Raw genomic sequence first — 25,927 nt, 5'->3', positions numbered from 1 at the left:
TGAGACAGTTGTGAAAGATTCGCTGTAAAAGCATCCTCTTCTTCTCACTTCGAACAGCCTTCAGCTTCTCTCGTGTTCTTGGACGGTTTTGGGACCCACGTTGAGATCATACACTGCATCGCACACTTTTGTTCGCGACAGCTCTGGTCATTTGAGTCGACGCGCCATGTCCCTCTATCCTCAGCCCCACACCCAGGTGTTCAATTCTCCACCATATCCCGCTCAAGGTTACGGTCAGCCGTTGATACCACCGACGAGCTACCACTACCCTCCGCCAGTCCAGCCTACTTTCCATGTCGACCCGCAGACATTTCGTCGCGATTATACGACGCGGTTAGCTGATTTGACTGTCAATTCTAGGCCGATTATTCAGAATCTATCCATGATTGCCCAAGAGTATTCTCGGTATGCGGAGATTGTTGCCCAATGCATTGAAATGCATATACGCAGGGTGAGTTTTTGTATTCTTTCTCATTCACTCACGAACGGCTATGGCATATGTGCTTGATGGTTTTGGCTGGTCTGGAATGGTCAGCGTAGTAGTACATTGTTATTCATGTATGTAGTAGTCTTCAGCATGAGCAAAGAGCACTCAGTTGGTTCAAAGGGCTTCCCCTGGCCCTGGCGACTGCAACTGCGCCCATGCAAGGCCTTCAGGGTTTTGAGAACTCTCTTGTCTTTCTATTTTCCTTATGCTCTGATTCTCTTCGTCCCATGGAATGCTGACTAATCGCGCGCTTGTTATGGCGGTTCTTCTATCAGGTGCCACTTTGGATGAAGTTACCCGCGTTCTACCTTCTCGATGCAATGTCCAAGAATGTCTTCGATCCTTATGCTAGATGTTTTACGCCTCTCGTCGTCACGCTCTTCATCGACACGTATGAGCAGGTCGACCCGAGCACGCGCAGTAAAATGGAGGAAATGCTCCTGACTTGGCGCACTGGGGCGCCTAATGGACGCGAATTATTTGGTGTCGTTCCACAGGTCGCGATCGAACGTCACATTTGGGGAGGAGATACTACAATGACTGCTGTGAGTGGCTTATTGTGCATGAATGTCAACAGTACCTGATCCCCCATAGTCATCAAGTAGATCCGGCGGGTCATCATCAATATCAACAGCGCAAGTCCTCAGTGAACTTGAATTCGTCCTCAGCCAGAAAGAACGAACTTTGCAGGCAAATCCATACGACAAGCTCGCTCAGAATCATGTTGCCGTTCTGCAACAGGTGGGTAGTTTTTCAGCTTGCCTAATTGCAACGGTACTCAATCCACGTTTCAGCTACGAAAGCTAGTGCAAGCGGGGGTCTCACAAGAAGAGCTTAACCAGATACTTACTCAATTGCGCAGCCTCGCTCAGCCTGCTTCGTCATCTCCGCCGCCTGTTCCTGCGCCTGTACCACAGTCGTACTCCACTGCGTCATATTCTGTATCTCCGCCAAGCTACCCTACTCCGATAGATCAGACTATGTATCCTTCGCAGCCAGCCTACCCAACAGCTTCCTTTAGTGTTTCCAAGACTGAACCGGTTGACTTCAGCTTGCTGGTCCCTCAACCAACCGCTGCTTCGTCGGTTTCTGCTACCGTCTCAGCACCGTCTGCGCCCGCGAGTAATATCGCGAACTTGTTCAATGCTCTTGTCAGGACAGGTGTACTATCTACTTCCGGTACGCCTACCGGTGCAGGTACAATAGCTAAGACGGAGGAGGCCGCTGCGCCTGCGCCCCCAGATCCTGAGAAGGAGGTTGCTAAAGTCTACAGGAAGACAATTCTAGCTAATAAGCTAAAGCTGACTAGTGCTGATATTGTAAGGTGTGTGTGATCCATTGTTCCTATCCGACCGCTCGCTCATCGCAGACCTTAAGGCAACGGCTCAACGTGGCCAGTCTACTCTACAAGCGATTACCCGTACAGTGTAAGCAATGCGGTGTTCGTTTCCCCGACGGACCCAAGGGCAGGAAGACCATGGAGGGTCACCTAGACATGCATTTTCGGCAGAATAGGAAAGCGAGCCAGGCGGTAAGTCGAGGATACAGTCGCAGTTGGTTTATCAGCGTGGAGGTGAGTTTTCACTGTACCTCTTCTGTTTCTAATATTGACGACGACGACGCATAGGATTGGGTTCATGATGGGTCGATTGATATTAAAGGCAAGGGCCGTGCGGATGGTCGTAAAATAAATTCAAGTGCAGCTGCTGCCGCAGAGGCGGCTAAGCGTGAGGCCGAACTTCGAGCACTTTTCGTGGTAGTTCCTCCGGGTGATGAGGCGAAACCTATATCATGTCCCATTTGTAAGGAAATCCTGAAGTCGGAATTCCTGGAAGATGATGAAGAGTGGGTGTGGCGGAACGCTGTCAGACGCGATGACAAGGTATGTAGAATTGCGGTCTCATTGTTACCAGACTTTTTCTTATCCAACCGTCTCTTAGATATATCATGCGACATGTCATGCGGAAGCGACAGCATCTAAGTCTACGCTTGCGGTGCGACTTCGGAATGAGGTGTCGTCGAGTCGTAGTCGTTCGCAAACTCCTGAGAAACAGATATTGCGGACGCCCCCAAAGGTGTCCCTTTCATTCAGTGGGGAGCAGAGGAAGGCGAATTCGCCGTCGCCGACAACACCAATGGGAATGAAGCGTAAGGCTGACGATGATGCATCCAATTCGTCGCTAGAGACTATGCGAGGCGAGCCCCCAACGAAAAAACTGGCCGTCTCAGCGTAAGTATGTATGATCTGATGTATATGGACAGGGTATCTTGCATTATCCATTTTTATTCTTCAGTAATCTTTGCAATGTAATATCACAGCATGGCACTGAATGACATTCTATTAAACTTCTGGCAGATGCGGTGATAGTTGCGCGGTGCTCTTGTGCCATCATCAGCTTGCGTGCTACGAAAGAGGATTCATACTCTTCCGTTCTTTTGTCTCGAAGTATCTTACTACAGAGCAGTGCGGTGCTGGAGGTGTATAATAATGTGCCTACTGTAACTGGCAGCAGCTCATCGTGACCAACGTTCAAGATCATGACAAGGAGCTCGCGCGCACGTGTCGTAGATTCCGATTGCCAGTAAGTACTTCCGATTGCGAGTCTTGAAGCAGCCCTGCCGTTGGGTGTCTGTGGCTACAACTCGACACACAACTCAGTGTCCGCACCATCATTTGTTTCCTTTACCTATCCCTCTACTCGATATTATTTCAAGCTTCTAGTGGTGGTGAGTCTTGATCTTCATGTCTGCTGACGTCAATTTTTTGCAGGGACAAGTCAACCACTGGTCTGCCATTCAAGCTCATGTGGCAGCGCCAGTGACGACTTACGGTGCGTCAGGTGCATGCCGAGTAACTGTGCATACGTGTTGATTTATTGAGGTCAACGTGTTGGGGTGGGTGCTGCGTACAGGCTCTCCTCATGCTCAGCACATGGAGGCCGACGTCACGCTGCAGCGTATCATCGCTGCGGCTAACGTGGATGTTGAAATGAAGGTCTGTGGCGGGTCACAGTACGCTTGTGCTAGTTGCTGACATCCGTGTCTCCCATGCGGACATACATTTCTGTAGGATGCAACTGCTGTGCGGACAGTGTTCGTAGTGCTGGATACCAATGTGATGATTGATCACTTGGATGTAATCGACCGATTCAACGACGACATAAAGACATTAAAGTGGACGGATTTGAGAATCATTATCGTAATTCCTACTGTCCTCCTGAACGAACTAGATGGGTATGTGCCCTCCAATATACGACGGAGCGTTTATTTTCCAGTGGTTTATGTTAGTATTCTCTTACAGACTCAAAAAGGGCAATCGGGTCTCGTGGTTTGCGAGTAGAGCTTCATCATGGATTCTGGACAATATGAAAGAGCGTGATACCGTCAAGGTGCAAGCATCGCGGGAAACGTGCCATCTGCATGTGTCGGACGCGGCGCGCAAGAATGATATTCAGATCAAAGACTGCTGTATGTTCTTTCAACAGCAGGCAGGTGCGCATGTCGTGCTTGTCAGTGGGGACAGAAATTTATGTATTGACGGTGAAGCGGACCGTGAGCTACTTTGTTCGATCGATGAAAAACGTGTTATGCATTGATTTTCTACAATTTTTAGGAATTTACACGATTATGCCGCCTAGGGCCGGCTGGTCGAGCAGGGAGCTAGCCAAAGCAATATTTGGACCAGGTGGCGTCGATTTGACGATGTTCCGGCCCCAAGACGACACGCCAAGTTATCGGCCGTCAAAGCAGTTGAAGCACCTGCGGATAACAGTGGCACCCATTGGTGTGGATGACGATGGAATGGATATCGACGACGACAATTCGCTTATGAGGCCCGATGCCAACGGCCACGATGACTATGTTCCGAGCCATGCGCTGGACTCTCTCCACCTGCAGGCGATTATGCATTTTTCGTTTCTTTTAAAGGAGGTAGCGTTCCGCGTTCGCACGGAGGCGAGGGACGTGGGACCGCTTTCACAATCAAGCTACGCGCCGGGGTTTCGCCGAAAGAAGTTCGAGATGTGGACCGCGTGTGATTGTGTAGACTATCTGGGGTCGAAGAGGGAGCTGCCGGCGTCGACGCCTCCGCTGGGAGTATTTCTGCTCCGACGGAGCGAAGACCGGGGCTGGCGGCGGGGACAAGACTGGTCACGGAAAGACTGGGAGAACTGCACGGCGGTGCTGGAAGCCATTGGGGAGAAGTTTGATGACGAGCCTGTGTTGAGCTCGGTGAGATATTTCAGAGTGGAGACAGAGAGCGTGTTTAAGAGTGCTTTGCGGCCGACGTGAGAGAATCGGGGGCACTAAGTTTAAGTATTGCGTATTTTACTTTGTATTTTACGGGGTCCCGTGCCTGTATAAATCCGGAAAAGGCAAGGGGGTGGCGGCGGGAGTGATCGCACTCGTCTGCACTGCAATCGCCCGCTAAGTATACCCACCCTCTTTCTCGCTGCCGGTCCTTCCCCTCGTTCCTTCCCCATGTTTCGTAGGCGCACCGTGTATGTTTGCCTCAGCCTCCTTGCCGCCGTCCTCGTTGGCACCGTCGTCGTCCTCTCTTCTATATCCTACTATCTTGCGATCGGCTCCAAGGCCTACTTGACCGAGGTCGAGCTTGATGCCCCCTTCAACTCTTCCGCTCCTTGGAATGCCACGGAACACGGAAAAATTGAACGCATCCCTCGTATCCTTCATCAGACTTGGAAGTCTGAAACTCTCCCGGAAAAATGGGCGAACGTGTCTCAGGGCTGTCGCGACATGATGCCTGACTAGTGCGTTATCTCGTTCTCATATCCAGCGTTTTGATGACCATTTTCCAGTGAGTATATGCTATGGACCGACGCAAGTTCGAGAGAGTTCATTGCCCAGCATTATCCTTGGTTCCTCGACACTTTTGACGGCTATAAGTATACCATACAGCGCGCCGACGTGATTCGCTACTTCATTCTCTACCACTATGGTGGTATTTACCTTGACCTAGACATTGGATGTCTGCGGCCTCTCGACGCCCTGCTCACCTACCCTGTCATTCTTCCCAAAACCATTCCCGTTGGTGTCTCCAACGACCTCATTTTCTCCGAACCGGGCCATCCCTTCATGGAACAAACAATTCATGGCCTCATGGCGTTCGACCACAGCTGGGTTCTCAATTACCCCACCGTCATGTTCAGTACTGGCCCTATGTTCCTCTCTGCTCAGTACGGACTCTATACCTCCACTCACCCACCCACGCTCGCGCAGCCGGGTGGTGAGGTTCGCATCTTGCCGAAATCCCTCTACGGCAAGAACGCCAAACCCGAGGAAGCACCACATTCCTTTTTCTCGCATTACTACGGCAGCAGCTGGCATGCAGACGACGCCGCGTTCATTGGCTTCCTCGGCAAGTGGGGCAAGGGCCTGATGTGGGTTGGTCTGGTTGTCCTTATCTTAGGTGTGGTCCGTCTAGCTCTTGCGCCGAGGGTAAAGCCACGCAAGTACCGCCTGAGACGAATCGGAGGATATGAGGTTATGATGCCGCGCTGGGTCATGCGAGATGGCAGATGGTACCTCGACCTTGGATGGTTCGGTCTCCCGGCGTCAGGCGCAAGTACGCCGATGCATTCGTCGTCGCCGATATCTCTGCCGAGCGACGAGACGTCCGAAGCGGATGAAGATGACGTCCAACTCCTGCCGCTTTCATTCGCCCCACGTTCGACCTCACCCACTGGCTCGGAGAGCTCGGACGCCGTGTCGACAACCTCATGGCAGCCTCCGAGCGGCAGGTCGACTTTGGACGTTGTACGCCGAGCAAGTCGGAGCGTGATGTCCACCCTTTTCGGCACGCCCGAGTCACCGCCAGAAGTGCAGCTGCGAAGACGCATGCGACGCAGCAGGGGCGTGTTGTTCTTTCTTCCGGCATTGTTTACGCATTCGCAGGAGATTGAACTCCCGCGCGGGCGGAGCGTCGAGCGTCCCCGCTCTCGTTTAGCACCGTCACTCATGCGACGCTCATCATTGCCAGAGAAACAACACGACCTCGAGACGGGTTCTTTCTTGTCGACACAAGATGTGCAAGCACACAGTCGAGTAGCGAGCTCATCCGGCTTGTCGGACTACTCCACATCGTCGACATTACACTCATGACGATGCCATAGATGCTGCGTGACACTTCTGGTAAGACAAATGTATTAATAGCACAGACTCAAGAGACCATTACAGATTGGCGTATATAGATGCTTCTTCTAATGGGAGTTGGGTGTTAGGGACGAGGGGAGGTGCAACAGGATACCCAGTGCTAGTGACGACGCTTTCGGACTTCGTTTTCGTAACTTTCGGTCGTTTCTGGACATTGCTCTACTGTTTTGTGGCTGGCCCGGCAGACTCGGTGTTGGCAGGCTAGAAGAGCCCACACTACTTAGCCTAGATCTACTTATCTAATTATTCACCCAAAATGCAACCCCTCTTGCAACTCAGCAATAATGTGTGTTCCGGCGGGCTGGCGGAAAGTCATGGGGATCGATGGACACCATGCTAGACAGTACATAATTGGTATGGTCCGTGGCGTTCAAACCCGCAGCGATATACTCGTGTCCGTTGGACCTGATCGAATTACAGATCATGCCGAGGAGGACGCAGTAGAGGCCAATCACACATAATATGAATTAGGAGTCCAAGACATGTACATGTGCAGTATACCCCAACTTGGTGTACACAATAACAAAATTCCAGTGAGTAAGTAGCTGCCATCGATGACCACCCAGCCATGCGTAATCAACTTAGACTGGTGAGCCAAGATGACCAAACGGAGCGTATTGTAGTGATGCTGCATGACTGCGGCCATAATGATCATTGCAAACCCACTCGGGTTCCGACGGCAACCCCGGGATAATACGCCGACACGATACCGCTATGACGCAGCAGGGATGGTTCCCCCCCTCGCTATCGACTGCGCATTTGCCGAGAGCGCGAACATAGCCACCGCACTCAGAGCATATGTCGAGGACGGACCAAACGTCCAATAGGACGCACACGCTATGTAGAGGCTTAGACATCAGGCGGCGGGACACGGGAAGAGCGGAAAGCGGATAGGAGCGTACCTAGCAGGGGCCCGATGGCCCGCCCCAGCTGTCCGGACGACCGGAATTGGCCCAGTGCCTTCCCCTTTGCGAGCTCAGGGTGCTCTTCGACCGCCTTGCCTGTATCGGCGTCGATGCCCTCGTCGCACTGCAGCGACGCGTACGCCGTTAGCGAGTTCACGACCGTCGCAGATGTGAACGCCATGCACACCGCAGCACCCTGCAGTAAGCGCACGGCTGTTGTAGTCCGGTGGTCCACGAAGAGCGGTACGAGGGCGAGGAGAACGAGGCCGACTGCGCAGCTCGAGATGCCTCGGCGGGCCATGGCGCCCTCGCCGATCTTGGGGATGGCGCGACGCACATAGCCTCCTTGTAGGAGTGCGCTGATAATGCCGATCGAGCCAATCAATGCTCCGTTCTGTTTATTGTTCCAGTCGAACACTTCAGGAGTGCGCAGTCAGCACGCTGGAACCGGTGTCGGAGCGCAGCACTCACAGTCGAATGTCAAGAATGTCAGCGTAAATTCCACGCCAGAGAAAAGGCCGAGGAAAAGGAAGTGCAATCTGCGCAGCGTTTTGAGAACTGCCAGGCGCTGCTCCGGGGTCGCTTTCGGGACAGCAGCAGCTTTCTCGGCAGACTTGCTGTCACTTTTATCAGAAGACGTTGCCTGTGCACGCTTTCCTCGTGTTTCCGGTAATGCAACAGCCAGGAATATTGTTTCTAGCACGAGAAGTATCACAGTAATCATCGCCGGCGTAGCGTAGACATTTAGTTCAAATCCTGACGCAATGAAGCTAGAAGGGAGAGGTTGTGAAGCGAAGTACGCGCCAATAGGTGGACCAATACAGAAGCAAATGGCAAAGGCAATGCCCACGTGTGCGAGTGCCTTTGCACGAGTTGCGGGAGTGGTTACATCGGATAGAATGGCACTGGTTTAGTACTGTCAGTTCTTCATATGCTTTCCAAGTAACCTGATCTGACTGACATCGCCAGTTGCACGTTCCCCTCACTCAGACCGCCAACAACGCGGGAGAGCATGTAGGAGGCGAACGTCGTTGACGTCACCCATCTAGACAAACAACCATAAAAAAGGAGCATATGATAAGAAAATGAACCGCGCACATTAATGCGGAAAGAATGTTTCCGGCCATTGTGATCAGCAAAACCCTCTTTCGCCCGTACTTGTCACTCAGAGACCCGATGTGTGGCGAAACAAACCTGTAGCGGCGCGTTAAGGAACTTCAGACTGAAACATATGCATTCCCCTACCATTGGAGCATACTTGGTCAAGTCAGTACTCATGCTGGCAGGATCAACTGGGTGTACTCACGAGAAGACCGAGCCCATGAGGCCACCTGCAGTGAAGCATTAAGGGATGTTCATGCTTCGACTACACCTCACTCACCCAGCAATACCACATCCCATCGTTGAGGGTTTGATGCTGGCTGGTAAAGGAAGCCTCGAAGGGCAGACACCAGACCTAGAGTGCGTGAAAGAAAGCCCGTCGGGTCAGACGACTCCCGCTGGTGCACGATCGACCAGTCAGTCGAGTAAGATCCGAATAACACCGCTTGCGACCACATACTTTAGTGTACCATTCAATGATTCTAGGAAACAGAGGTAAGGGAATGGTGAACGCTGCCGCAATTCCGGGGAGTCAATGTCGCGATACGCGCTCAAATACCTCGGAGGCGCAGCATACCGAAGAGGTCCAGGACCAGAGACAAGAAGACAATGTGCTCGACGCTCGCCATGGCCGATCCAACGTTGCTCAACTATCAAAGCTGATGAGGAGTGAATAACTCAAGCAAAAAGAATGTCTTTAACAACGGCCTGCGGTGCCCGGAGTTGGAGAAGAAGATTGCTTATGGACATCGTCACCGAAACAATGATCATGTACTGACTGATCCATCACGACACGCGTCCGCTGGCAGCCAGTCGTCGCTCAACGTCGCTCGTTGAGATAAGAGATAAAACAAAATGCATACAATCATAATGCGTACAGTTGTCTGTGGATTTAGTATGAAAGCTAATCGTTCGCCTCGACGCGAGGACCATGTCTCAACACTATGTGCAAGATCTCGCATCATGTCTCACTGACTCGAGCCGGAGTTTATTCCGAGGTCGGTGGCGTAATCTAAGTTTCGTTCTACAGATGGCACGTCCAACGATTGTTGACCGTCGGATTCCGAGTCGGGTTTGCTCTTTGTTGCACAACATGTTATTTGTAAAGTGAAGATTGAATGTCGATGAATTGCGTTCCCAGTAGAGAATGGCATTCTTATATTTGAATGTATCATGATGAATTTCTTTGTATCCAAGGATTAATCTCGGGGGTGAACTATCTGGGCAAGATATCATCAACACCACCAGAGGTTTTGTACTTCTGATCTTCGGACGCTTGCGTGAGGCCAGCCTGGTACTGGGAACTAGTTTCCGTTTTCGTCACCTCTCGCAGTGCCATCGTTGCATAGGCCGCCGTTCCAAGTGTGAGCTGCACTTGCAGTGCGATGAACTTGCCATCCTCGACAATCGTCGGGGGGTCGAAGCCGAGCAACTTGTCTTCGTCTGCCTGCGCGAGCGCAACGTCTGGGTCTGTGTATCTAAGAACTGACCACGAGAGCTCCTTCGGTAGATGTAAAATCTTCCGATACGAACCTCCCAGACTATAATCCCTAGAGTAAAAATGAATCACCAATTGTCATGGAAGTGCATATATAACCCGCATGCATACTTTTGTTTACGTTCAAAATTATGAGGGTCGAGACCATCGACTCTGAGGAATTCTTGATATCGTTCTCCCAATGCCCCACCCGGGTAGGCCACATCCCTTCCTGGTAACGGCATAATCACATCAAAAATTGTGTACTTGTCCACATCCTCGGCGGTCAGGGTCTTCACTTTCGGCGGCACCCAAGGTTTCCGCGAGCGTTTGTTAGACTTTCCAGAGAGCGCGTCATTATCTGCAGGCAATATGATGCTTGAGGACTATGGCCGAGCATGCGCGATAAAACTACAAACCAGCCTCTTTATCATCCACAAGTGCTTCGCCTTCTACGGACTCCAATGTTGGCTCCAGCTCATCATCTGCCTTTCCCGAGTCCGCGGCGTCGAAAACTAGGTCGCCAACGACCGCTTTCTCTGCGCCGTGCATCCTTATACGTTCTGAAACGATCGCATTCCACACATACGACTGGTATGCATGGATGTACATCAGTCGCAAGTTTCGTGGGATCTATCCGCGCAAATAAGGAGAATCTCAAGGTCACGATAAAGAAGGACATGCCGTCGATAGCGCTCCCATGGCGTTCCGAGTGTCACCTCTCTGCTTTTTGTAGCTCTCCAGGATGCAACGCTCTGCGACAACGCGTCTCGGCATGAGCTCCAATGCTTTATCTAAGTCGCCGTCCACTAGCCAAGCATTACGGGCAGCGACGACTTCGGGGTGCTCGCCCGGTCTTGTGCACAGAATGAGAGAGACAGCTTTGTGCCAATCAGACTTCAATAAGGCAAGTCCAATCGAATGGGTAGGAATGGCAGCTGTCCCAAATCGCTGCATACCTGTGGGACGACTCGATCAAAAAAGGCTTGCATGAAAATCAATATACTGTTACAGACCATAGTAATTGATGAATCCCTTCTCTTTGATCGTCGACATGGCCCTGTCCAGAGTTTCCATTGAATCAACTTGGACATTTCTAAAGACTAATGAACACAGTGAAAAGAAGCACAAAGGAGAGAAACCACCTTAAGGTAATTACGAAAGCGTTTCCCTTTAGCATTCCGAGCTCCAAGCTAGCCTTCCTGTAGTTGAAGTCCGCGATACGTATTCCGCGTTCTCCCCTATGCGATAAAGCATCTTCCACCGTCCGACGACCAGTGACCCCATTGGCCAAGTTCCAAATATCCTCAACAGTCTTGTTTCCTCGTCGAAGGGACACGCGTTGGACGGTGACACCACGCTTATCTTTTGTACCTGCAACCGAGAGGTCTTTGACATTGCAATGCAGAACGCGTGAGAGCTGAGCCAGAGCGTCCTGTGTGTCCCGGTTGGTCTTTTGCATGGTGAAATGGACGTAGGGCGGGTACGCCCCGCGCTCTGATCGCTCTCCTCGCCCTTGAAATAGCTCAAGTATGTATTCAAAGCGTAAATGAGAACAGCTTACCTGATCGTCCACCTCTACCCCCGCCTCGTCCACCGCCCCTCTTAGACCACTTGATAACGATTCGCGAGCCATCATCGGTCGCAGGCGCGCTCATGTCCGTTTCAGTGTCCAATTTTCCTCCGAATAAGTCGCGGATTGCTTGATGCAGACCGGTCCGCGTGGTCTTGGATGATATGGGCTAGGCGATTCCGACAGTGTCAGATTGCATTGCAGCACGGAAGTAGCGAACACGGCGAAACGGACATCGGTCAACACTCGACGGTGGTCCTCCCTTTCTCCAGGTCGCCCGCCTCTTCCGCCACCTCTCCCCCCGCGTCCCCCACGCCCCCCGCGGTCTCTACCCCGCTTTCCTCTTCCCCGCTGCGCAGACTCGGCCTGGGATTCTGTAGGCGGGGCAGGGGTACTCGGTCCCTCTGCTTTCTCGTTCACGTCGTCAAGCTTAGCCTGGCGTCCACCCCAACCATTATCGCTCATGAACGGTGGCTCCGGACCCTCCAGATACAGGTGCTTGATTTTGGTGATTGTCTCCTCGGCGAGGAATGGAGTCAAAGTCGAAGTAAATCGTTCTGGCCACGGGCCATCTTCTATTGTGTCCTTATCTTGCTCGCCCTGTGCGTGGGCCTCGGGGCTTGTCTGACTAGCCTCCGGAACAAGACTTCCATCCTTCTGTGTAAGGGGTCCTTGTGAAGTTGCAGCTGGGCCGGCAGTGGCGTCGTCTTGCTCCATTATGTGTTTTGCATGTTTTGCTGTATCCTCCTCATTCAACTCCTCTTTTTTCTTTGGGGACGATTCTGGCTTTGAAAGAGATTTGACATGTATCACATTACCGTCCAAGTCGACTTCGTACACCAGGAAGTCTGTGAACCTAGGAACATGCAATTTAGCTTGTCATTTGTGTTCAAAATGACCGTTCATACCGTTGTTTGATAATCCCCTCGATCTTCGGAACATCATGCCCAATATACTCTGAGATCCCAACGTCAGTTTCCATAATGCGCTGCATGGACCCGTCCGAGACGTATACTGGTGGTGGAGCACCGAGAAGCGCATGACTAGGAGGTAGCATGCTCTCCTGCTGAGGCTCGCCCTCCGAGGATTTGCCCGTAGACTCGGTTGGAGGCTCGATATTGACGACGGTGTCCATTAGAACTATTTCGTCTCCTTCGCCATCATCGAACCTTGTCCTTTTCGGCGAACGCTCGTCTTCGCCGTCGTCTTGTCTTGGACGCGATTTGGGAGAGGTAAACATCGTGAAACCCAGTGACGGTCACGAAGTCGCGAAAGGCCAACTTCGTAGAGTTCGAGTCGGCGCGACAGAACGCGAATAATCGCAAGCTGAGATTGGCGCACGGACTCGGAGATATGCGGTCAAAAGTGACCTCGGAGTCGGTAAGTCCTGCGACTCAATTGCTTGATACGCCGGGTATGTTATGCACTTGGGCACTATTCCAACATCGCCGGGACCTGACACAGACTGTCTGAAAGCCGGGCAAGGGAGAACCGAGGCTTCGAGCTCCAATCACTCAGAGTTACTAGGACTGCATATTGAGATCGGCTTCAATATTCAATGCCCTCCGCACGATTGTTGACTTATGCTCAAAGGGCGGAAAATCATCATAATCCCGCGGCGAAAGCCCTACTTGAGACAATCGGACGAAAGAAGAGCAACCTATGCGTCAGCGTAGATGTCACAAAGCAGGCCGATTTCCTCAGAATCATAGATGTTGTGGGCCCTTATATTTGCCTCGTGAAGGTGAGTGATAGTCTAGGCCTCCTCCCCCACAGTCTAAGATGCATGCTTTGTAGACCCATGTCGATGTGATAGAGGATTTCGAATTTTCCATGATTGACCGTCTCAAAGAGCTGAGCGCAAAGCACGATTTCCTTATTTTTGAAGATAGAAAATTTGCGGACATCGGTGCGTATCGTTGTAGTAGAAATTACTACATAAAACTGATACAAATATGTACGTTCGCAGGAAACACTGTCGCTCTCCAATATTCTAGTGGGGTTTATAAAATTTCGAGTTGGTCGCATATCACCAACGCGCATCCCATCCCCGGCCCCGGGATTATCACGGGTCTTTCTTCTATTGGAACACCTCTCGGACGAGGGCTGATCCTCCTCGCAGAAATGAGCAGCAAAGGCACCCTTGCGAGTGGCGCGTACACATCGCAGGCGGTTCAGATGGCCCGTGCCCACCGAGATTTTGTGATCGGCTTCATCGCCATGCGCCGAATGGATGGCGTTGGCGCAGAAGGCCTGGATTCGACAGATCTTGCCAATGAGGATTTCTTAATTCTCACTCCTGGTGTGGGATTGGATGCCAAGGGCGATAGTATGGGCCAGCAGTATCGAACTCCTCGGGAGGTCGTCTTGGAGAGTGGATGCGATGTGATCATTGTGGGCCGGGGTATTTATGGGAAAGGGAACGACGCGGATATACAGGCCCAAGCAGAAAGGTATAGGAAGGAAGGCTGGGCGGCTTATGAAGAGAGGATCTCCGTTCAAGCTTCATGACCGATACAATTTTCAATAAAATAATATCTGCTCGGAAGCTCTATCGCTGTATTCATCAACTCCCTCCATACGGAACAGGTTTTTAAGCTATTTACTACTAGGCCGGTGCAATATCTGAACTAAATAACATCTATGGCAAGGCGACTATGATGAGAGGCTCAAATTCATGATATTATTCGCCCGCTCCGTCACCGTCGTCCGCCTTTCTCCTTTCCTCTTCCTCCTTCGCCTCTCTTTCTTCTGCCTCTACGACTTCAACATCTAACGGATAAGTTAAAATTGCTGCAATGCCAGTCAACTGGTTTAATTCTGAAGAGAACCTGTATCAGAATATAGTCCAAGAAGCAAGAGCGCACATACGTTGCCCTGATTCGTGCATACTTGAGAATATAAGCACTTCCCCACCCCTCTGCCTTACGCTCTCCACTAGTGTCACATATTTCTTTCGCAATACCGGGTCACTCGCACTGAGCAAGTCAGTAACAGCGTGCACACTACGATAAGTAATAAGCATACCGGAATAATTCGTCTGATATTAACAGTGTGCCAATAGCCCCTCGGTCTGCGGCTAACGATACATGATCTGGACCGTACCATGCGCGCATCTCATCAGCACCTAGCATCTTGAAAAATCTAGGTATCCCCGAAGTGAAGCGACAATGAAACACAGATTCTAAGAAGAGACTGACCTGTCAAGCATGATGCCTTCTCTCGCGAACTTCGTCTCTTTGAGTTGTGATACGATCTTGGATCCAACCTCACATGAATGCATCTGCACGAGACGCGATGTGACATACCTCTGGACTCTTCAGTACTTCTACCAAACTATGCACATGTGGGCTGTTTACGTGTACTCGCAGGAACTTGTTCCGCGTGCTCATTAACGTTTTGTTTCCTGTACGACTCGCCTCTGCCATTATAAAGTCGAAGACAGCATCACGCACCCAACCGGGGGAAGCAATCACAATGGCACGCAGAGAAGGGGCTGAATACGGGATGTGTCTCAGGAAAGAAGCATAAAGTGCCGTGTAGAAACGTTGGAGACCCTGAAAGCCAGAGAATAAGTTCCGACGCAAGGGTGCACTAGAAGGTATGGGTACCTTCTCGTGCGCAGAAGACCCAGTAGCAATTTTGCGCGGTATTGGAACCTCGAGTCTTTGAAGGACTACAGTCATATGTTCCGAGAGCAGACAGAAGATTGCAGTTCCTGAAGAACATGCGTTAGTCGTTGCGCGGCACACCAAACAAATTGTAAGAATGTGCACCTTCTCCACAAACAACTGCCCCAACTTCGGCCCCTCTCCCTGGCACACAGCTTTCCTTAACCCGACCCAGAGCGATGCTGTCCCAGCCGTCCGATTTCACAATGCGCACATCTCTGTTAGCCTCTACATCAAGGGTGTGAAACGCGCCCATTTTGACGTGCTGATTCTCGGACGAAACCCGACCCGAGATCTGGAGTGAAGCCGTCGAGTTCTGGGACATATTAGAGGAGTCTGCCGAGGTCGTCGCATCACCCGACGCAGACGTTGAGGGCGACCAAGTGACGCGGGTGACGGTGAGGGTAAGATTTAGACGAACGCGATGAGACTCGGTTGATCCTGTCGCAGAGACATTCTGCACACGACGAATAGCGGGTGCGCGGACTTCGTCGCCCTTGGAATTCTGTCAGCTAAGAGGCTGGAATAAATGAGAGACCGGCGCACCTCCTGGATGAGGTTGTAGAGATGCCACATATCCTCATCATCCTCTGGGCGGAGAGTGACATGGCCCTGTTAGAGCATGAGCGTTCTGTGCAGTGCGTCCGAGCCGAGACAGGGCACAGACTGAGCCATCCTTGTCGATGTATTTTCCGATGAGCTTCATGGTTGCGTTCAATGGGCGAAGCGGATCACTGTGCGATCTACGCGATCGTGGGAGGAGCCATTCACGAGCCTCCGATAGAGCACGTCACTCCTGGCTATCACTCCCCTCAAAGCTCCAGCAAGCACCACTTTGTCCGACAGTCTCCATAATGTCCAGTACCGATTCAAAAATTGCCACCCTCAAGTCTAGGGTCACGCAAAGCGCATCGAGCTCTCAACATGTCGACGATGGGGACCATTCCGATCTCGACGACGAGGCCCTCTTTGCGCAACTCGAAGAGGAGATTGAGAATGACTCCAATGTAGAACTCAGGGAACAGGGAATCCAGAGACTCAAGCGAGAGTGAGGTGCTTTCTTGAGCTTACGTTCGTTGGTGCGTGGGTTAACATATATGCCCTCCGCAGGATGGAGCGACTACAGGATTTGAAATCGAGCGGACATGGTCAGTACAATGAAATAACTGACGAAAAAGAAGTCATCAGGACAAGCGCGTGAGCCTCCTATCGTAATCTGCCTTTTTGTATCAGTTCTTAAATGTTTCCAGGAGGGAGTCTCGATGTGTGATTCATTTCTATCATAACGACTTTCGACGATGTCAAATCATGGATAAGCACTTGGCCGTATGTCTCGGATTTTGCCTACGTTTTACTGCGCTAAACGTTTGTTTTGCAGGCTCTTGTGCCTAAATACTTCGGTACGCGCTTTCTGCGCGTATTTGTAGAGAATGTGCCGTGGCTAGTCGAGAAACTGGCCATCAAAGTACTGCCGTGCGTAGTTTGCTTTATTGATGGAGTCACCAAGGATAGGTATGCCATCTCTCATTCTTGCAGATCAATTTCTCATCTGTTCGCAGAATTGTTGGATTTGAGGAGTTGGGCAACAATGACAAATTCGAGACCGCGACGCTGGAGTGGAGGCTTTTAAATTGCGGCATGTTCCTTCTTCTTGATCATAGCTGATATATTCATCCCCCTTTCTTTAGGCGTCATACAGAAGGAGGATCATAGCGGCCCAGCAATTGTCTATGGGTCAAATCCGAATGTACGACAGAAGATTCGTGGAAATAGAGAAGACGACGACTCCGATTTTGACCTAGATGATTAAACCGCTCGTGTGCTTTCACCAATATGTCTGACCGTCTCTCCTGATGTACGTCGTGTCCTGTTGTTTCTTATTCCACTCGCATGCGTAAGTTTGTCAGATTGATTAATTTCTCATCTACCCTATAACTGAGATTTTCTAAATGGTCACTGTTCTCCACATATTCTCCGCATCGTTCGCGTCTATTTCTGACTGCGACATCTTCCCTCCTGACTGTTTCTCCACCGACATATATCGCTTGTTTTCCGGATCAGAAGTATTATCCAAACACACGAACTGTCTAAGGGAGCGACAGAAAGTGAGAAAGATGGATCCGATATATGCAGTGACCACTCTGGATCCTCCCGGATAACCAGACGGTGCCCATACAAGTGTCTCGATGTGTGGGAAGCATGTCGAAATCACCCCTGCCAATCTCGGAATGGTTCCCTGCCAAAGAGTCATAAGACTATGCCTATATGTCTGAAGTAGAAAAAGTAAGACGACTTACCAGATCGTACATTCCGTCGCGCATCTCCAGGAATCTCAGCTTCTTCCATGGACTCTTTGTGGCAAGCTGATCGATAGCGCCGGTCAAGTTCTGCTCGACGACATGTCGCGGCATGGCTGTAGTGCGGCACATGCTCCGACGCAGGCTTAGCCTCCCCACGTTCTCACTGATTGTCCCGAGAGCAGTGAGCGCCTCAGACTCCGTGACTTGGGCGTTTTGTGTGCTCAGGTCTACTCGCAAGCTGGTGAGTGGCCGCACATCTGGCGCTGGGCAGAGCAGCGAGACGAGGAACGGCGCCGGGCATTCCACGGTATTTAGAGCTGGGATTAGCTCGTTCGGGAAGGGAACGGGCTGGTGCATCGCTTCCGGCCGCACGACGTGCGGATGGGGACACATCGTATTTAGCTCGGTGATATGCGACTGGCCCTCGAGGAACGCGAGGACGTCCGGAGAAGTGGGTGATAAGTTCGTAGCGAAGCGCTCCAGTTGGAACGTGGTGTCCCTGAGGATCCAGCCATCTTTCTCTACGGAGGGCAAGCCTAGGAGGGTGAGGTCTGTGCAGGATGTGAGCGATGTGAGGGTGGTGGAGACCAGCTCCAGCCCCTCGTGCGTCGGACGGATGTCTTCGAAGTCTATGGTCATCTTCCACACCTGCCGTGCGATTCGTCGCAACCCTGGGGCAGTGATGGTCGTGCAGAAGGACATGATGTCCATGCCCCGCACGTTAACAACGCCAGTGTGGTGGAATCGTGCTCGTAAGGGTGCTTCCTCGAAATTTGGATTGCGTAGAGCAAATGGGAACGAGATGGGATGATCGGAGTCTGCCTCGTGAAGAGAGAGCAGCGGCGTGTGTACAGAGCTTGTTGTGTAAGCAGTCATGGTAAACAGTTACTGGTGAGTGGTGGGTAGGACTATGGGATTCCCCACATTATAAGTACTTTCTCCGGGATAAACTTACCGGATGATTACACTGTAGACTGTAGGAGCGGATACGGAGACGGACATGGACATGGATGCTGTTGTGATCGTTCTTGGTTCACAAATTTGGAAGGCGCCTTTCCTAATCGGTGCGGTCACGCGAGCAACGCCTTCCGGCTAAAACGCATTATATGCATTATGGTCGATCATAACCCACTTGTTCACCGTATAACACAAAATATGACGACGCTACAGATATTCAACTACTCCTGACCAGGACTCTTGTACCGCCTTATCGCCCGTTGTCTGGCCTCATTGTGGTCCACGCGTGGTCTCGGATATCCGAGCTTGTCAGCCAATTTCGGTGACGGATTGTGAATCTCTGTGACCACATCAGCTTATATCTGGGCAGTGAGTGGAAGTGAGCTCACCTGGGCCTCGAACATTTGCCAGTTCTGGCACAAAATGGCGGATGAAATCACCCGTAGGATCCGCCTGTGTGTATAACCATGAAGCATGACGTCCTAACCCCAATAGCAGTTATATGTACCTTCTGACTCTGGATGTATGGGTTGAATATCCTGAAGTATGGCGCAGGATCAACTCCCGTGCTTGCGCTCCATTGCCATCCTCCATTGTTAGAGGCCAAGTCGCCATCAATGAGAATCTCCATAAAATACTGCGACAAAAATACATGAGTAAATGAAGCATCATGTCAATGACAATCATAGTTACCTTTTCTCCAAGTCGCCAGTCGATCATGAGATCCTTTACCAAGTACATGGCGACAATCATGCGCAAACGATTGTGCATCCACCCCATAGCGCGGGCCTGACGCATGCCCGCATCGACTATCGGTACACCTGTACGGCCATCCTTCCAAGCTTGGAGATGATCTTTATGGGTCTCTGCTTCCCATTTTATATTAGCGAATTTCTCCTGAAATGGGCGTCCCATTGACACACGCGGAAAGAGAGCAAGGACATGCGTATAAAAGTCGCGCCATGCTGCAAAGGTGTTCAACTCAAAGGGAAACATCGGTGTGCACACTATAACACATACCAATCTCCTGTACCCAGCGACCTATGCCCGTCTCGCTACTCACGTCAATCTTGCCACTTGAAAACTCTGTAGTTGCCCTGATACACTGACGAGCTGATATGACACCCGCTGCTAAGTACGGGCTACATAGAGAGATTGATGTCTGACTAGCTAATAAAGATTTGTCAAGCCTACCTGAGCCGGCTGGTAGTATCCGCATCAACCTTGTCTCGCGCAGCTTTGTATTTCCCCAATCGACTATCTTTGGCAGAGTTCCGAGGCGCCTTTGCATTTTCCGGAAGCGGGTTCACAGCGCCCAGTTGAGAGCCACGAGCCATAGTGTGAACGAAGCGATCAAGAATCTGGTCTCGACATATCAAGTTCCAGACATCAGATGAGATCAGTTCGACGAACCTGTCTTGCCGCATCTTCTCCAGCTGGCCAGCAAAATCGCATCCTTTCTTTCTCATCAGGCTGAAGAGTAAACCCTTCTACCTCTTCCGGTACTGGTACTTCAAATAATCGGCCGAAGGTCGAGTGATCTCGAATAGAAAAAGCATTATCGGCTAGAGTAGGCGCATGCGTAAGGTGAATGTCTTCTTTCTTGAGAGAGAGGTGCTTAATCCAAGAGCGCAGGAACGGAGAATAAACCTAGAAAACGTTAAGAACTGCCAGTTGTGGGATATTGTCTTGAGAGACATACTGAGTAGGCCTTTCCTTCTTTCGTCAGAATATCTCCAGGAGGGACAATACATTTGTCGTGTACGAAGGAACAATCAATACCTTCCTTCTTAGCGAGCTCGCACAGCTTGATGTCTCTCCGGAGCTCGTCAACTTCGTGTTCGATATTGGCGAAGAGCTGTGTCGCTCCCCATTCTTTCAGAAGAGACAGAACATGAGAAGGAATAGAAATGCGAGGCGTGTGAGACGTAGTGCAAAGTGGGACGTGATGTTCTGCGAGAGATGACTGTACCAAATGTTTAAGAAAAAACTAGCGTGTTAATCATCTCGATTCACTGACTTTAATCTCGTGCAGATTGCGCAAAGTGAAATCTATCCGCCGTGCGCTTCTGTCATGCGCGATGTAGTCCTGGGGACTGAGAACGAAGAGAACAACAAGCGGTACGTTGTCCTTCTGAGCCAATGCGGAAGCCTGCGCTAAAGCACGATTGTCGCTAACTATATGTATCCTCTCAGCCTAAGAGCTGTGAAAAAATGCGGGGCAGAATACGTACTTCGAAGATCTTCCATCCTCATCCAATAAACCACTGACGCCCCCTTGGGTGAACTTCTGGCATTGTCCTTCAATGCATTGAGAAGTTTGAAGAAAGGCGGATCTCTGTCTACTTTTGAAGCAGCTTCTGCTGTTGCAATCTTATTTGGCAGAAAGTTGGCGTCGGTGCGGGTTCTCTTGGTCGGAGACATGATCAAGGACGACCTCACGCCAGGAGGTGACAGACTGCGAGCACGTTTCAACATGGGGAATAAGGCAGTGTGCGTATGGCATAGAGGAGCAGAAAGGCGGGCTGGGGGCTGGCATGGCTGGTCTGAGTCGTTGGAGGAGTTGCCGCGCCGATGCTGGACGCGATCCTGATCCTTTCCGCCATCCGCATCGGATACATCACGTGACCGTGTCCATTACGTCATAAATCTGGGATGAATGCTATTCCCGTGCCTATAGTACAAGTGTCCCAGAAAGCACCACTACTGCAAGGATCACAGAAACTACATCCACGCGCCGTGCTTCATGCCTGTATCCAATAGATGTATTAGTAGAGCCCTTAGTAGTGTTAGGATTACTGGCAGTTATATTGCTTACATCCGCATACTCTACGGATTGCAAAGCAAGCTACGACTTGCGCGTCAGTATTGGACAATGATGGTCTGGACAACACCCACTAAGGCTAAATGGCCTCCTACGACAGGCCGAGCACGGAAGCCCTCGACCTCGCCGTCGTTCGCCCAGTACCAGTCCCCGAGCGGCTGAGAGCTCTCCCCGTCCGCGGCGTATTTCTGGACAGCATCGACGAACATATCGCGGACTGTCGTGTTTGTCATGAAGGCAGCAGTCCACGACTGCCAATCTGTGCAAGGGTGAGGAGTGCACTAGCCAGCAACAATATGAAGCATACCTGACTTCGTGTAGAGATGACTAAAAGATTCTGGCATCAATGTGCGTGACAGTGGGATCATGTTAACATAACGTACCGAGTATCGAGCGGAACACCATACTCCTCTGCTTGCGCGTGTGAGGCACAGTGCTAGAAGCTGGAACCAATACGCACCGTCTACAGTGGGATACCAAGCAGTTTCTGGCGGATCAGGGGGAAGGGAGTTAGCTGGATAAGGCTTAAATATTGTGGAGGTAAATATGGCTTACGCATTTCGTACACGGAATCGGGAATGAGGTTAGTTCCCAGCAGCTTGTCTGCATACATGTTGTACGACAGGCCCCATCTAGGTAATCACATCATTCATTGGACTCGGATACGGCGAGCACTCGTGATGCTCACGTAGTCTCGTTGTTGTACTGCCAGATACATCAGCGCACACATCGTTCCGATTACGACTAGAGCTCACCGCAAGTGTAAGGTGTAGCCCATCGGTCGACGTTGCATAACCTTGCCACTGTTTGACGTATGATGCAGCAATACCCTAGCAACGGCAGTAGCAGTTCCACAAATGTCCAAAAGCAATGCAGAAGCACCACACGTACGCTATAATTCGCGCTTGTCGCCATATCGCCAACCATTTCCGCCATCACAGACATCGCCTTGATACCGATGATTCCCTTAATAGCAAGGTTTGTCTGATTTGCCAGAGGCCCCGCGAAGTCGTCCGTGCTGATCTGGTCGCCAGGTATAAGAGTATTCGCAACGAGATATTCTGTCCATTGATTGAGGAGGTTGTACTGTGTATAACCAGATGCTATGTGAGTGCGCGCCAAGCACCAGTGACGAATAGATGTAGAACATACGTATGTCGAGACGTAAGATATGTCCCCCGACTTTTGCACGTAGCTTAAAGACATGATCAGCATGTTACCGCTCTCTGTGCACAACGGGATCTGAGTATTGGTCAGGCCATTGAGATGCTCATGTTCATACCTTCAATGGGCATCTTCTCATCGTCGCCTGTGTAACTTCATGATCAGCGTCTACAAATTCAGCATCAGACGATATATGTACCGTTATTATGACCCAATGCCTGTGGATAGATAGATCCTGTATATGCCATGAGATTACCTTTAACTATTGACGGCGATCGCAGCCTACCCATATCGTGACAAGCCCACATGTTCGGATACTGCCCTGTCTCCTGATAATTGAGCAGAGGCAGCAGTAAATCTCTGCCAATGACCGGGTTCGTATAGATGAACAGCGGCCAACCAGGGAATATGACATCCACGGTATTAACATTCTGAAGTGAGGCATGTAAGTCGTCGCAGACTCATTTACCGCTAGGTAACTTACACCGTCACTAGAAATTTCTAACAAGACAAAAAATGTTAGGTATCATCCTCGAGCCAGCATGACACAAACCCTACCCTTGAGGAATGTCATGATATCGGAAGTATTAAACTGGCCAGAACTAGTTTTTGATACGGTTATCTCGATCGCTCCAAACACCTGTCGGACAGATAATGCTACTAGGCCCGCATATGTGCTAGAGATCTTGTTGGCGTCTGCACTAACTTGTGCATCGAACGCGTTTGCGCGTGCTAGCGCGTTGTTATAGTCACCGAGGAATTCCGAGATCTGCCAAGAATGTCATCTTCAATTCATGGCGCCAATACACATCGTGGACACTGACTGCATCGTCTGCAGTAGGATATTTGGACCAGAAGTACGAGCTTCTGTACTGCACCGCATCGTTCGCAATGAGGTATTCGATGGCAGGGTCACGAGCACGGCCCACAGAGTACACGACGGGCTCGGAGGGTCCTGAGATCGTGCCAAGATCGTGAGCAAGCGCAAAGACAGGCCAATCATCGGATACATCGCGGAAGTTCGTGTCCTGTGTGTCCAATAGAGTGCTATGATTGATGAATTGTGCGCGAACAACGATGTCCTGTCCCGTCTGGAACGTTGTACCAGGAGTCTGTTCCGGCGATGAAGAATTAAACTGAGGCCCGTCGTGCCTATAGCAACTGCTTACCATCCGTGTAGAGTGATAGCCAGGCCCCTCTTTTCCCAAATGAGCACTGAGGTATACTTGTGAAGTAGAAAACTTACGCTGAATTTGATCGTTTACCTCGCCGAACAGCGCTTGGTTCTCGAGCTGCACTTGGTGAGTGATCACATCACCGACTGTTGTCGTCCAGTTGACCGTAAGGCTGTCGGAACCAGAGACCCATTCTGCACTGATGTCAGTGTATACTTGCACTGAATGCGAGGCTCCATCGTTCGGTGTCGCCGTTAGAGCCAGGTAGGAGAAGGGCAATGATTGATTAAGGAGATTGCTCGGCTTGGTATCATCCATATTATCGCTCAATTGGCAAAATAACGGGTGAACTCACTTCAACGGGACTCAGAAAGGTTGCGGTGAGGTCCACAGGACCGGCGGTCAGCGTGAAGATGCTCTGCGTACTAGTGAACTAATTCACCATCAGGCTGCGTTCGGGAATCTACATCTACCGACGCACCACCGAGCTAGTCTGGACGGCCTTTTGCGCATTCGTATTGGGAACTCCGGGGTCTCCCAAGAAGTTATATGAGACGCCATCAACATTGATGTAACCCGCCCATCCTAGTGTCTGCAACCAAGGAACAAAAGGCGAACATCAATGTCGATGTCCGCCACTGACGATCGGCTTAGAGACGCCTACGGAGCCAGTCCAAAACTGCGGCCAAACTGCATTCAACGCGTTACCCTCTCCTTGAGGCAACCATGCGGACAGGTAAGGAGAGCGGACAGCGAGCGGAAATGCTGCAGGATTGAAAGGCGTCGCGGTCCATGTGACGGCGGAATGCACCGGTTGGAGCAGTAGAAAGACGGTGCCGAGCACCAACGAGCCAAGCATGATGGCAGCGGGTGAAATATTCGGGGATAGTCATGAATCCGTGGATTATATACGCCCTAGAAGCGGAGAGAGCAGTGCAGCTGGAAGAACACCGGCCCTTCGAAGGGATAACAACGATCATGAGACTATCGAGGGCTGGCGCAATGGGCAACCGCAACCGATGCCAGTGTCATTGTCATTCAGTCTCCATCCCGTCCTTATCCAAGCATGTCTTCTCTCCAGGCCCATAACATCGGTCACAGGGCCTGGTTTTGTGCTGTTATATGAGAGATAGAACCACCGACTGGGGGAGAACCATGTGCACACGGCTCTTCGAGTCTCTGCATCGACCGCGGACGGGCCGTCAACGCGTCATTTCGGGAGGAGACAACAGGAGAAGCGCGCACGCGCTCGTACGAGACCTTTGGGATCATGGCCAGCCCCACCGTCTGACAGATGGCAACTCCTCGAACGCTGCCCCATGTGTCGCACCATGTCCAGTGACTTCCGCCTGACTGAAGAGGATATACTGGAAGAGCGTACGTGCCTAGCTCAAGGCCCATCTATAGGCATTGGAACGGGACTCCTGGTTTTTTTCTGAGCGAGCTTTGAGACTCGAACTCTACCACATACACAGTGTATACCAGAAACAAATTGGAGCGGGTAAAAGGGACGTCATCCGTCTTGGCCAAGTTTGATAGACACCCGTAAAGCCTAAACGCAGCAGGAACCACATGTCAATCACGCGCTCGCCGAGCCACTCGGCGGAAACAGCTCTTCGTAGTATGTACTTCTTCAAAAAGTCAGTACGTTGATGTAGATACAACAGGACTACGGCAAAAACATGCAGCGACTTTCGAATGTCCGTGATAGATAAGTAACCAATGCTATCAACCATCAGTCCTACTACAACACGGCCATAGAAACGGTCACAGCCAGGAAGACACAAGACAGTAGGCTGGCAGATATCGGGGTCCATGCGACCGCCGATGAGGCTTTCTTTGTTGGTGATGCCGAGTTCCCGCTCGCGGTGCTGGTGCTGGTGCTGGTGCTGGTCGACGTATTATTAGTAATGCTGAAATCATCGGGCGACAACGCCAGCTGGAGCACAACATCAACAGCCGGACAATGTGATCGAGAATGTGACACATACAAGTGCGAGGTGAGCACCCACATCCGGACGTCCTTTGAAGGTGCACGCCGGACTGCCGACGCACGCACCGCTTGGCGCATTGTACCAATCGGTGAATGCTCCTGCATTCTGCCCGTCCGACGCGTACTTCT

At 51.1% G+C, this 25,927-nt stretch overlaps 12 protein-coding genes across 12 annotated transcripts; 5 read left to right on the top strand and 7 right to left on the bottom strand.

The window, feature by feature from the left end:
- Positions 1–166: 166 nt before the first annotated feature.
- On the top strand, positions 167–2,721 carry FIBRA_05276 (uncharacterized protein; the record flags this gene model as incomplete). Its single annotated transcript, XM_012327047.1, has 7 exons — positions 167–451; positions 763–1,032; positions 1,082–1,228; positions 1,282–1,811; positions 1,865–2,060; positions 2,115–2,369; positions 2,428–2,721. 7 exons carry the CDS (start codon positions 167–169, stop codon positions 2,719–2,721), a joined length of 1,977 nt encoding a protein of 658 aa, XP_012182437.1.
- Positions 2,722–3,419: 698 nt separating this feature from the next.
- Positions 3,420–4,777, top strand: FIBRA_05275 (uncharacterized protein; the record flags this gene model as incomplete). The annotated part of the gene is made up of 4 exons (XM_012327046.1): positions 3,420–3,482; positions 3,558–3,721; positions 3,789–4,039; positions 4,101–4,777. The coding sequence occupies 4 exons, from the start codon at positions 3,420–3,422 to the stop codon at positions 4,775–4,777; spliced, it is 1,155 nt and encodes a 384-aa protein (XP_012182436.1).
- A 189-nt stretch (positions 4,778–4,966) lies between these two features.
- Positions 4,967–6,607, top strand: FIBRA_05274 (uncharacterized protein; the record flags this gene model as incomplete). The annotated part of the gene is made up of 2 exons (XM_012327045.1): positions 4,967–5,256; positions 5,305–6,607. 2 exons carry the CDS (start codon positions 4,967–4,969, stop codon positions 6,605–6,607), a joined length of 1,593 nt encoding a protein of 530 aa, XP_012182435.1.
- Positions 6,608–7,370: 763 nt separating this feature from the next.
- FIBRA_05273 (uncharacterized protein) lies at positions 7,371–9,293 on the bottom strand (the record flags this gene model as incomplete). The annotated part of the gene is made up of 10 exons (XM_012327044.1): positions 7,371–7,495; positions 7,561–7,980; positions 8,035–8,468; positions 8,525–8,608; positions 8,662–8,757; positions 8,809–8,820; positions 8,870–8,894; positions 8,945–9,062; positions 9,125–9,177; positions 9,242–9,293. 10 exons carry the CDS (start codon positions 9,291–9,293, stop codon positions 7,371–7,373), a joined length of 1,419 nt encoding a protein of 472 aa, XP_012182434.1.
- A 587-nt stretch (positions 9,294–9,880) lies between these two features.
- FIBRA_05272 (uncharacterized protein) lies at positions 9,881–10,693 on the bottom strand (the record flags this gene model as incomplete). The annotated part of the gene is made up of 3 exons (XM_012327043.1): positions 9,881–10,214; positions 10,274–10,502; positions 10,561–10,693. The coding sequence occupies 3 exons, from the start codon at positions 10,691–10,693 to the stop codon at positions 9,881–9,883; spliced, it is 696 nt and encodes a 231-aa protein (XP_012182433.1).
- A 111-nt stretch (positions 10,694–10,804) lies between these two features.
- FIBRA_05271 (uncharacterized protein) lies at positions 10,805–12,954 on the bottom strand (the record flags this gene model as incomplete). Its single annotated transcript, XM_012327042.1, has 6 exons — positions 10,805–11,100; positions 11,158–11,237; positions 11,287–11,656; positions 11,706–11,883; positions 11,949–12,570; positions 12,623–12,954. 6 exons carry the CDS (start codon positions 12,952–12,954, stop codon positions 10,805–10,807), a joined length of 1,878 nt encoding a protein of 625 aa, XP_012182432.1.
- A 318-nt stretch (positions 12,955–13,272) lies between these two features.
- Positions 13,273–14,225, top strand: FIBRA_05270 (uncharacterized protein; the record flags this gene model as incomplete). The annotated part of the gene is made up of 3 exons (XM_012327041.1): positions 13,273–13,458; positions 13,512–13,623; positions 13,684–14,225. 3 exons carry the CDS (start codon positions 13,273–13,275, stop codon positions 14,223–14,225), a joined length of 840 nt encoding a protein of 279 aa, XP_012182431.1.
- A 172-nt stretch (positions 14,226–14,397) lies between these two features.
- FIBRA_05269 (uncharacterized protein) lies at positions 14,398–16,091 on the bottom strand (the record flags this gene model as incomplete). The annotated part of the gene is made up of 9 exons (XM_012327040.1): positions 14,398–14,534; positions 14,586–14,692; positions 14,742–14,858; positions 14,915–14,970; positions 15,023–15,271; positions 15,326–15,432; positions 15,491–15,881; positions 15,932–15,997; positions 16,053–16,091. The coding sequence occupies 9 exons, from the start codon at positions 16,089–16,091 to the stop codon at positions 14,398–14,400; spliced, it is 1,269 nt and encodes a 422-aa protein (XP_012182430.1).
- Positions 16,092–16,239: 148 nt separating this feature from the next.
- FIBRA_05268 (uncharacterized protein) lies at positions 16,240–17,050 on the top strand (the record flags this gene model as incomplete). Its single annotated transcript, XM_012327039.1, has 5 exons — positions 16,240–16,433; positions 16,496–16,582; positions 16,636–16,711; positions 16,764–16,897; positions 16,945–17,050. The coding sequence occupies 5 exons, from the start codon at positions 16,240–16,242 to the stop codon at positions 17,048–17,050; spliced, it is 597 nt and encodes a 198-aa protein (XP_012182429.1).
- Positions 17,051–17,330: 280 nt separating this feature from the next.
- FIBRA_05267 (uncharacterized protein) lies at positions 17,331–18,561 on the bottom strand (the record flags this gene model as incomplete). Its single annotated transcript, XM_012327038.1, has 2 exons — positions 17,331–17,621; positions 17,683–18,561. 2 exons carry the CDS (start codon positions 18,559–18,561, stop codon positions 17,331–17,333), a joined length of 1,170 nt encoding a protein of 389 aa, XP_012182428.1.
- A 302-nt stretch (positions 18,562–18,863) lies between these two features.
- Positions 18,864–21,120, bottom strand: FIBRA_05266 (uncharacterized protein; the record flags this gene model as incomplete). The annotated part of the gene is made up of 10 exons (XM_012327037.1): positions 18,864–18,982; positions 19,032–19,095; positions 19,151–19,279; positions 19,336–19,607; positions 19,663–19,784; positions 19,837–20,003; positions 20,056–20,292; positions 20,345–20,608; positions 20,663–20,820; positions 20,877–21,120. The coding sequence occupies 10 exons, from the start codon at positions 21,118–21,120 to the stop codon at positions 18,864–18,866; spliced, it is 1,776 nt and encodes a 591-aa protein (XP_012182427.1).
- A 196-nt stretch (positions 21,121–21,316) lies between these two features.
- Positions 21,317–24,664, bottom strand: FIBRA_05265 (uncharacterized protein; the record flags this gene model as incomplete). Its single annotated transcript, XM_012327036.1, has 21 exons — positions 21,317–21,490; positions 21,541–21,725; positions 21,774–21,793; positions 21,850–21,877; positions 21,927–21,980; positions 22,022–22,098; positions 22,155–22,171; positions 22,222–22,296; positions 22,358–22,552; positions 22,619–22,692; positions 22,749–22,775; positions 22,830–22,865; positions 22,917–23,061; positions 23,115–23,131; positions 23,189–23,399; positions 23,455–23,742; positions 23,800–23,828; positions 23,877–24,108; positions 24,161–24,238; positions 24,287–24,397; positions 24,449–24,664. 21 exons carry the CDS (start codon positions 24,662–24,664, stop codon positions 21,317–21,319), a joined length of 2,289 nt encoding a protein of 762 aa, XP_012182426.1.
- Between the last annotated feature and the right edge of the window lie 1,263 nt (positions 24,665–25,927).

The sequence above is a fragment of the Fibroporia radiculosa genome (genome assembly GCF_000313525.1).
Source record: "Fibroporia radiculosa TFFH 294 genomic supercontigs, scaffold4111, whole genome shotgun sequence".
Lineage (NCBI taxonomy): Eukaryota > Fungi > Basidiomycota > Agaricomycetes > Polyporales > Fibroporiaceae > Fibroporia > Fibroporia radiculosa.
This window is presented reverse-complemented; position numbering and strand designations above follow the sequence as displayed.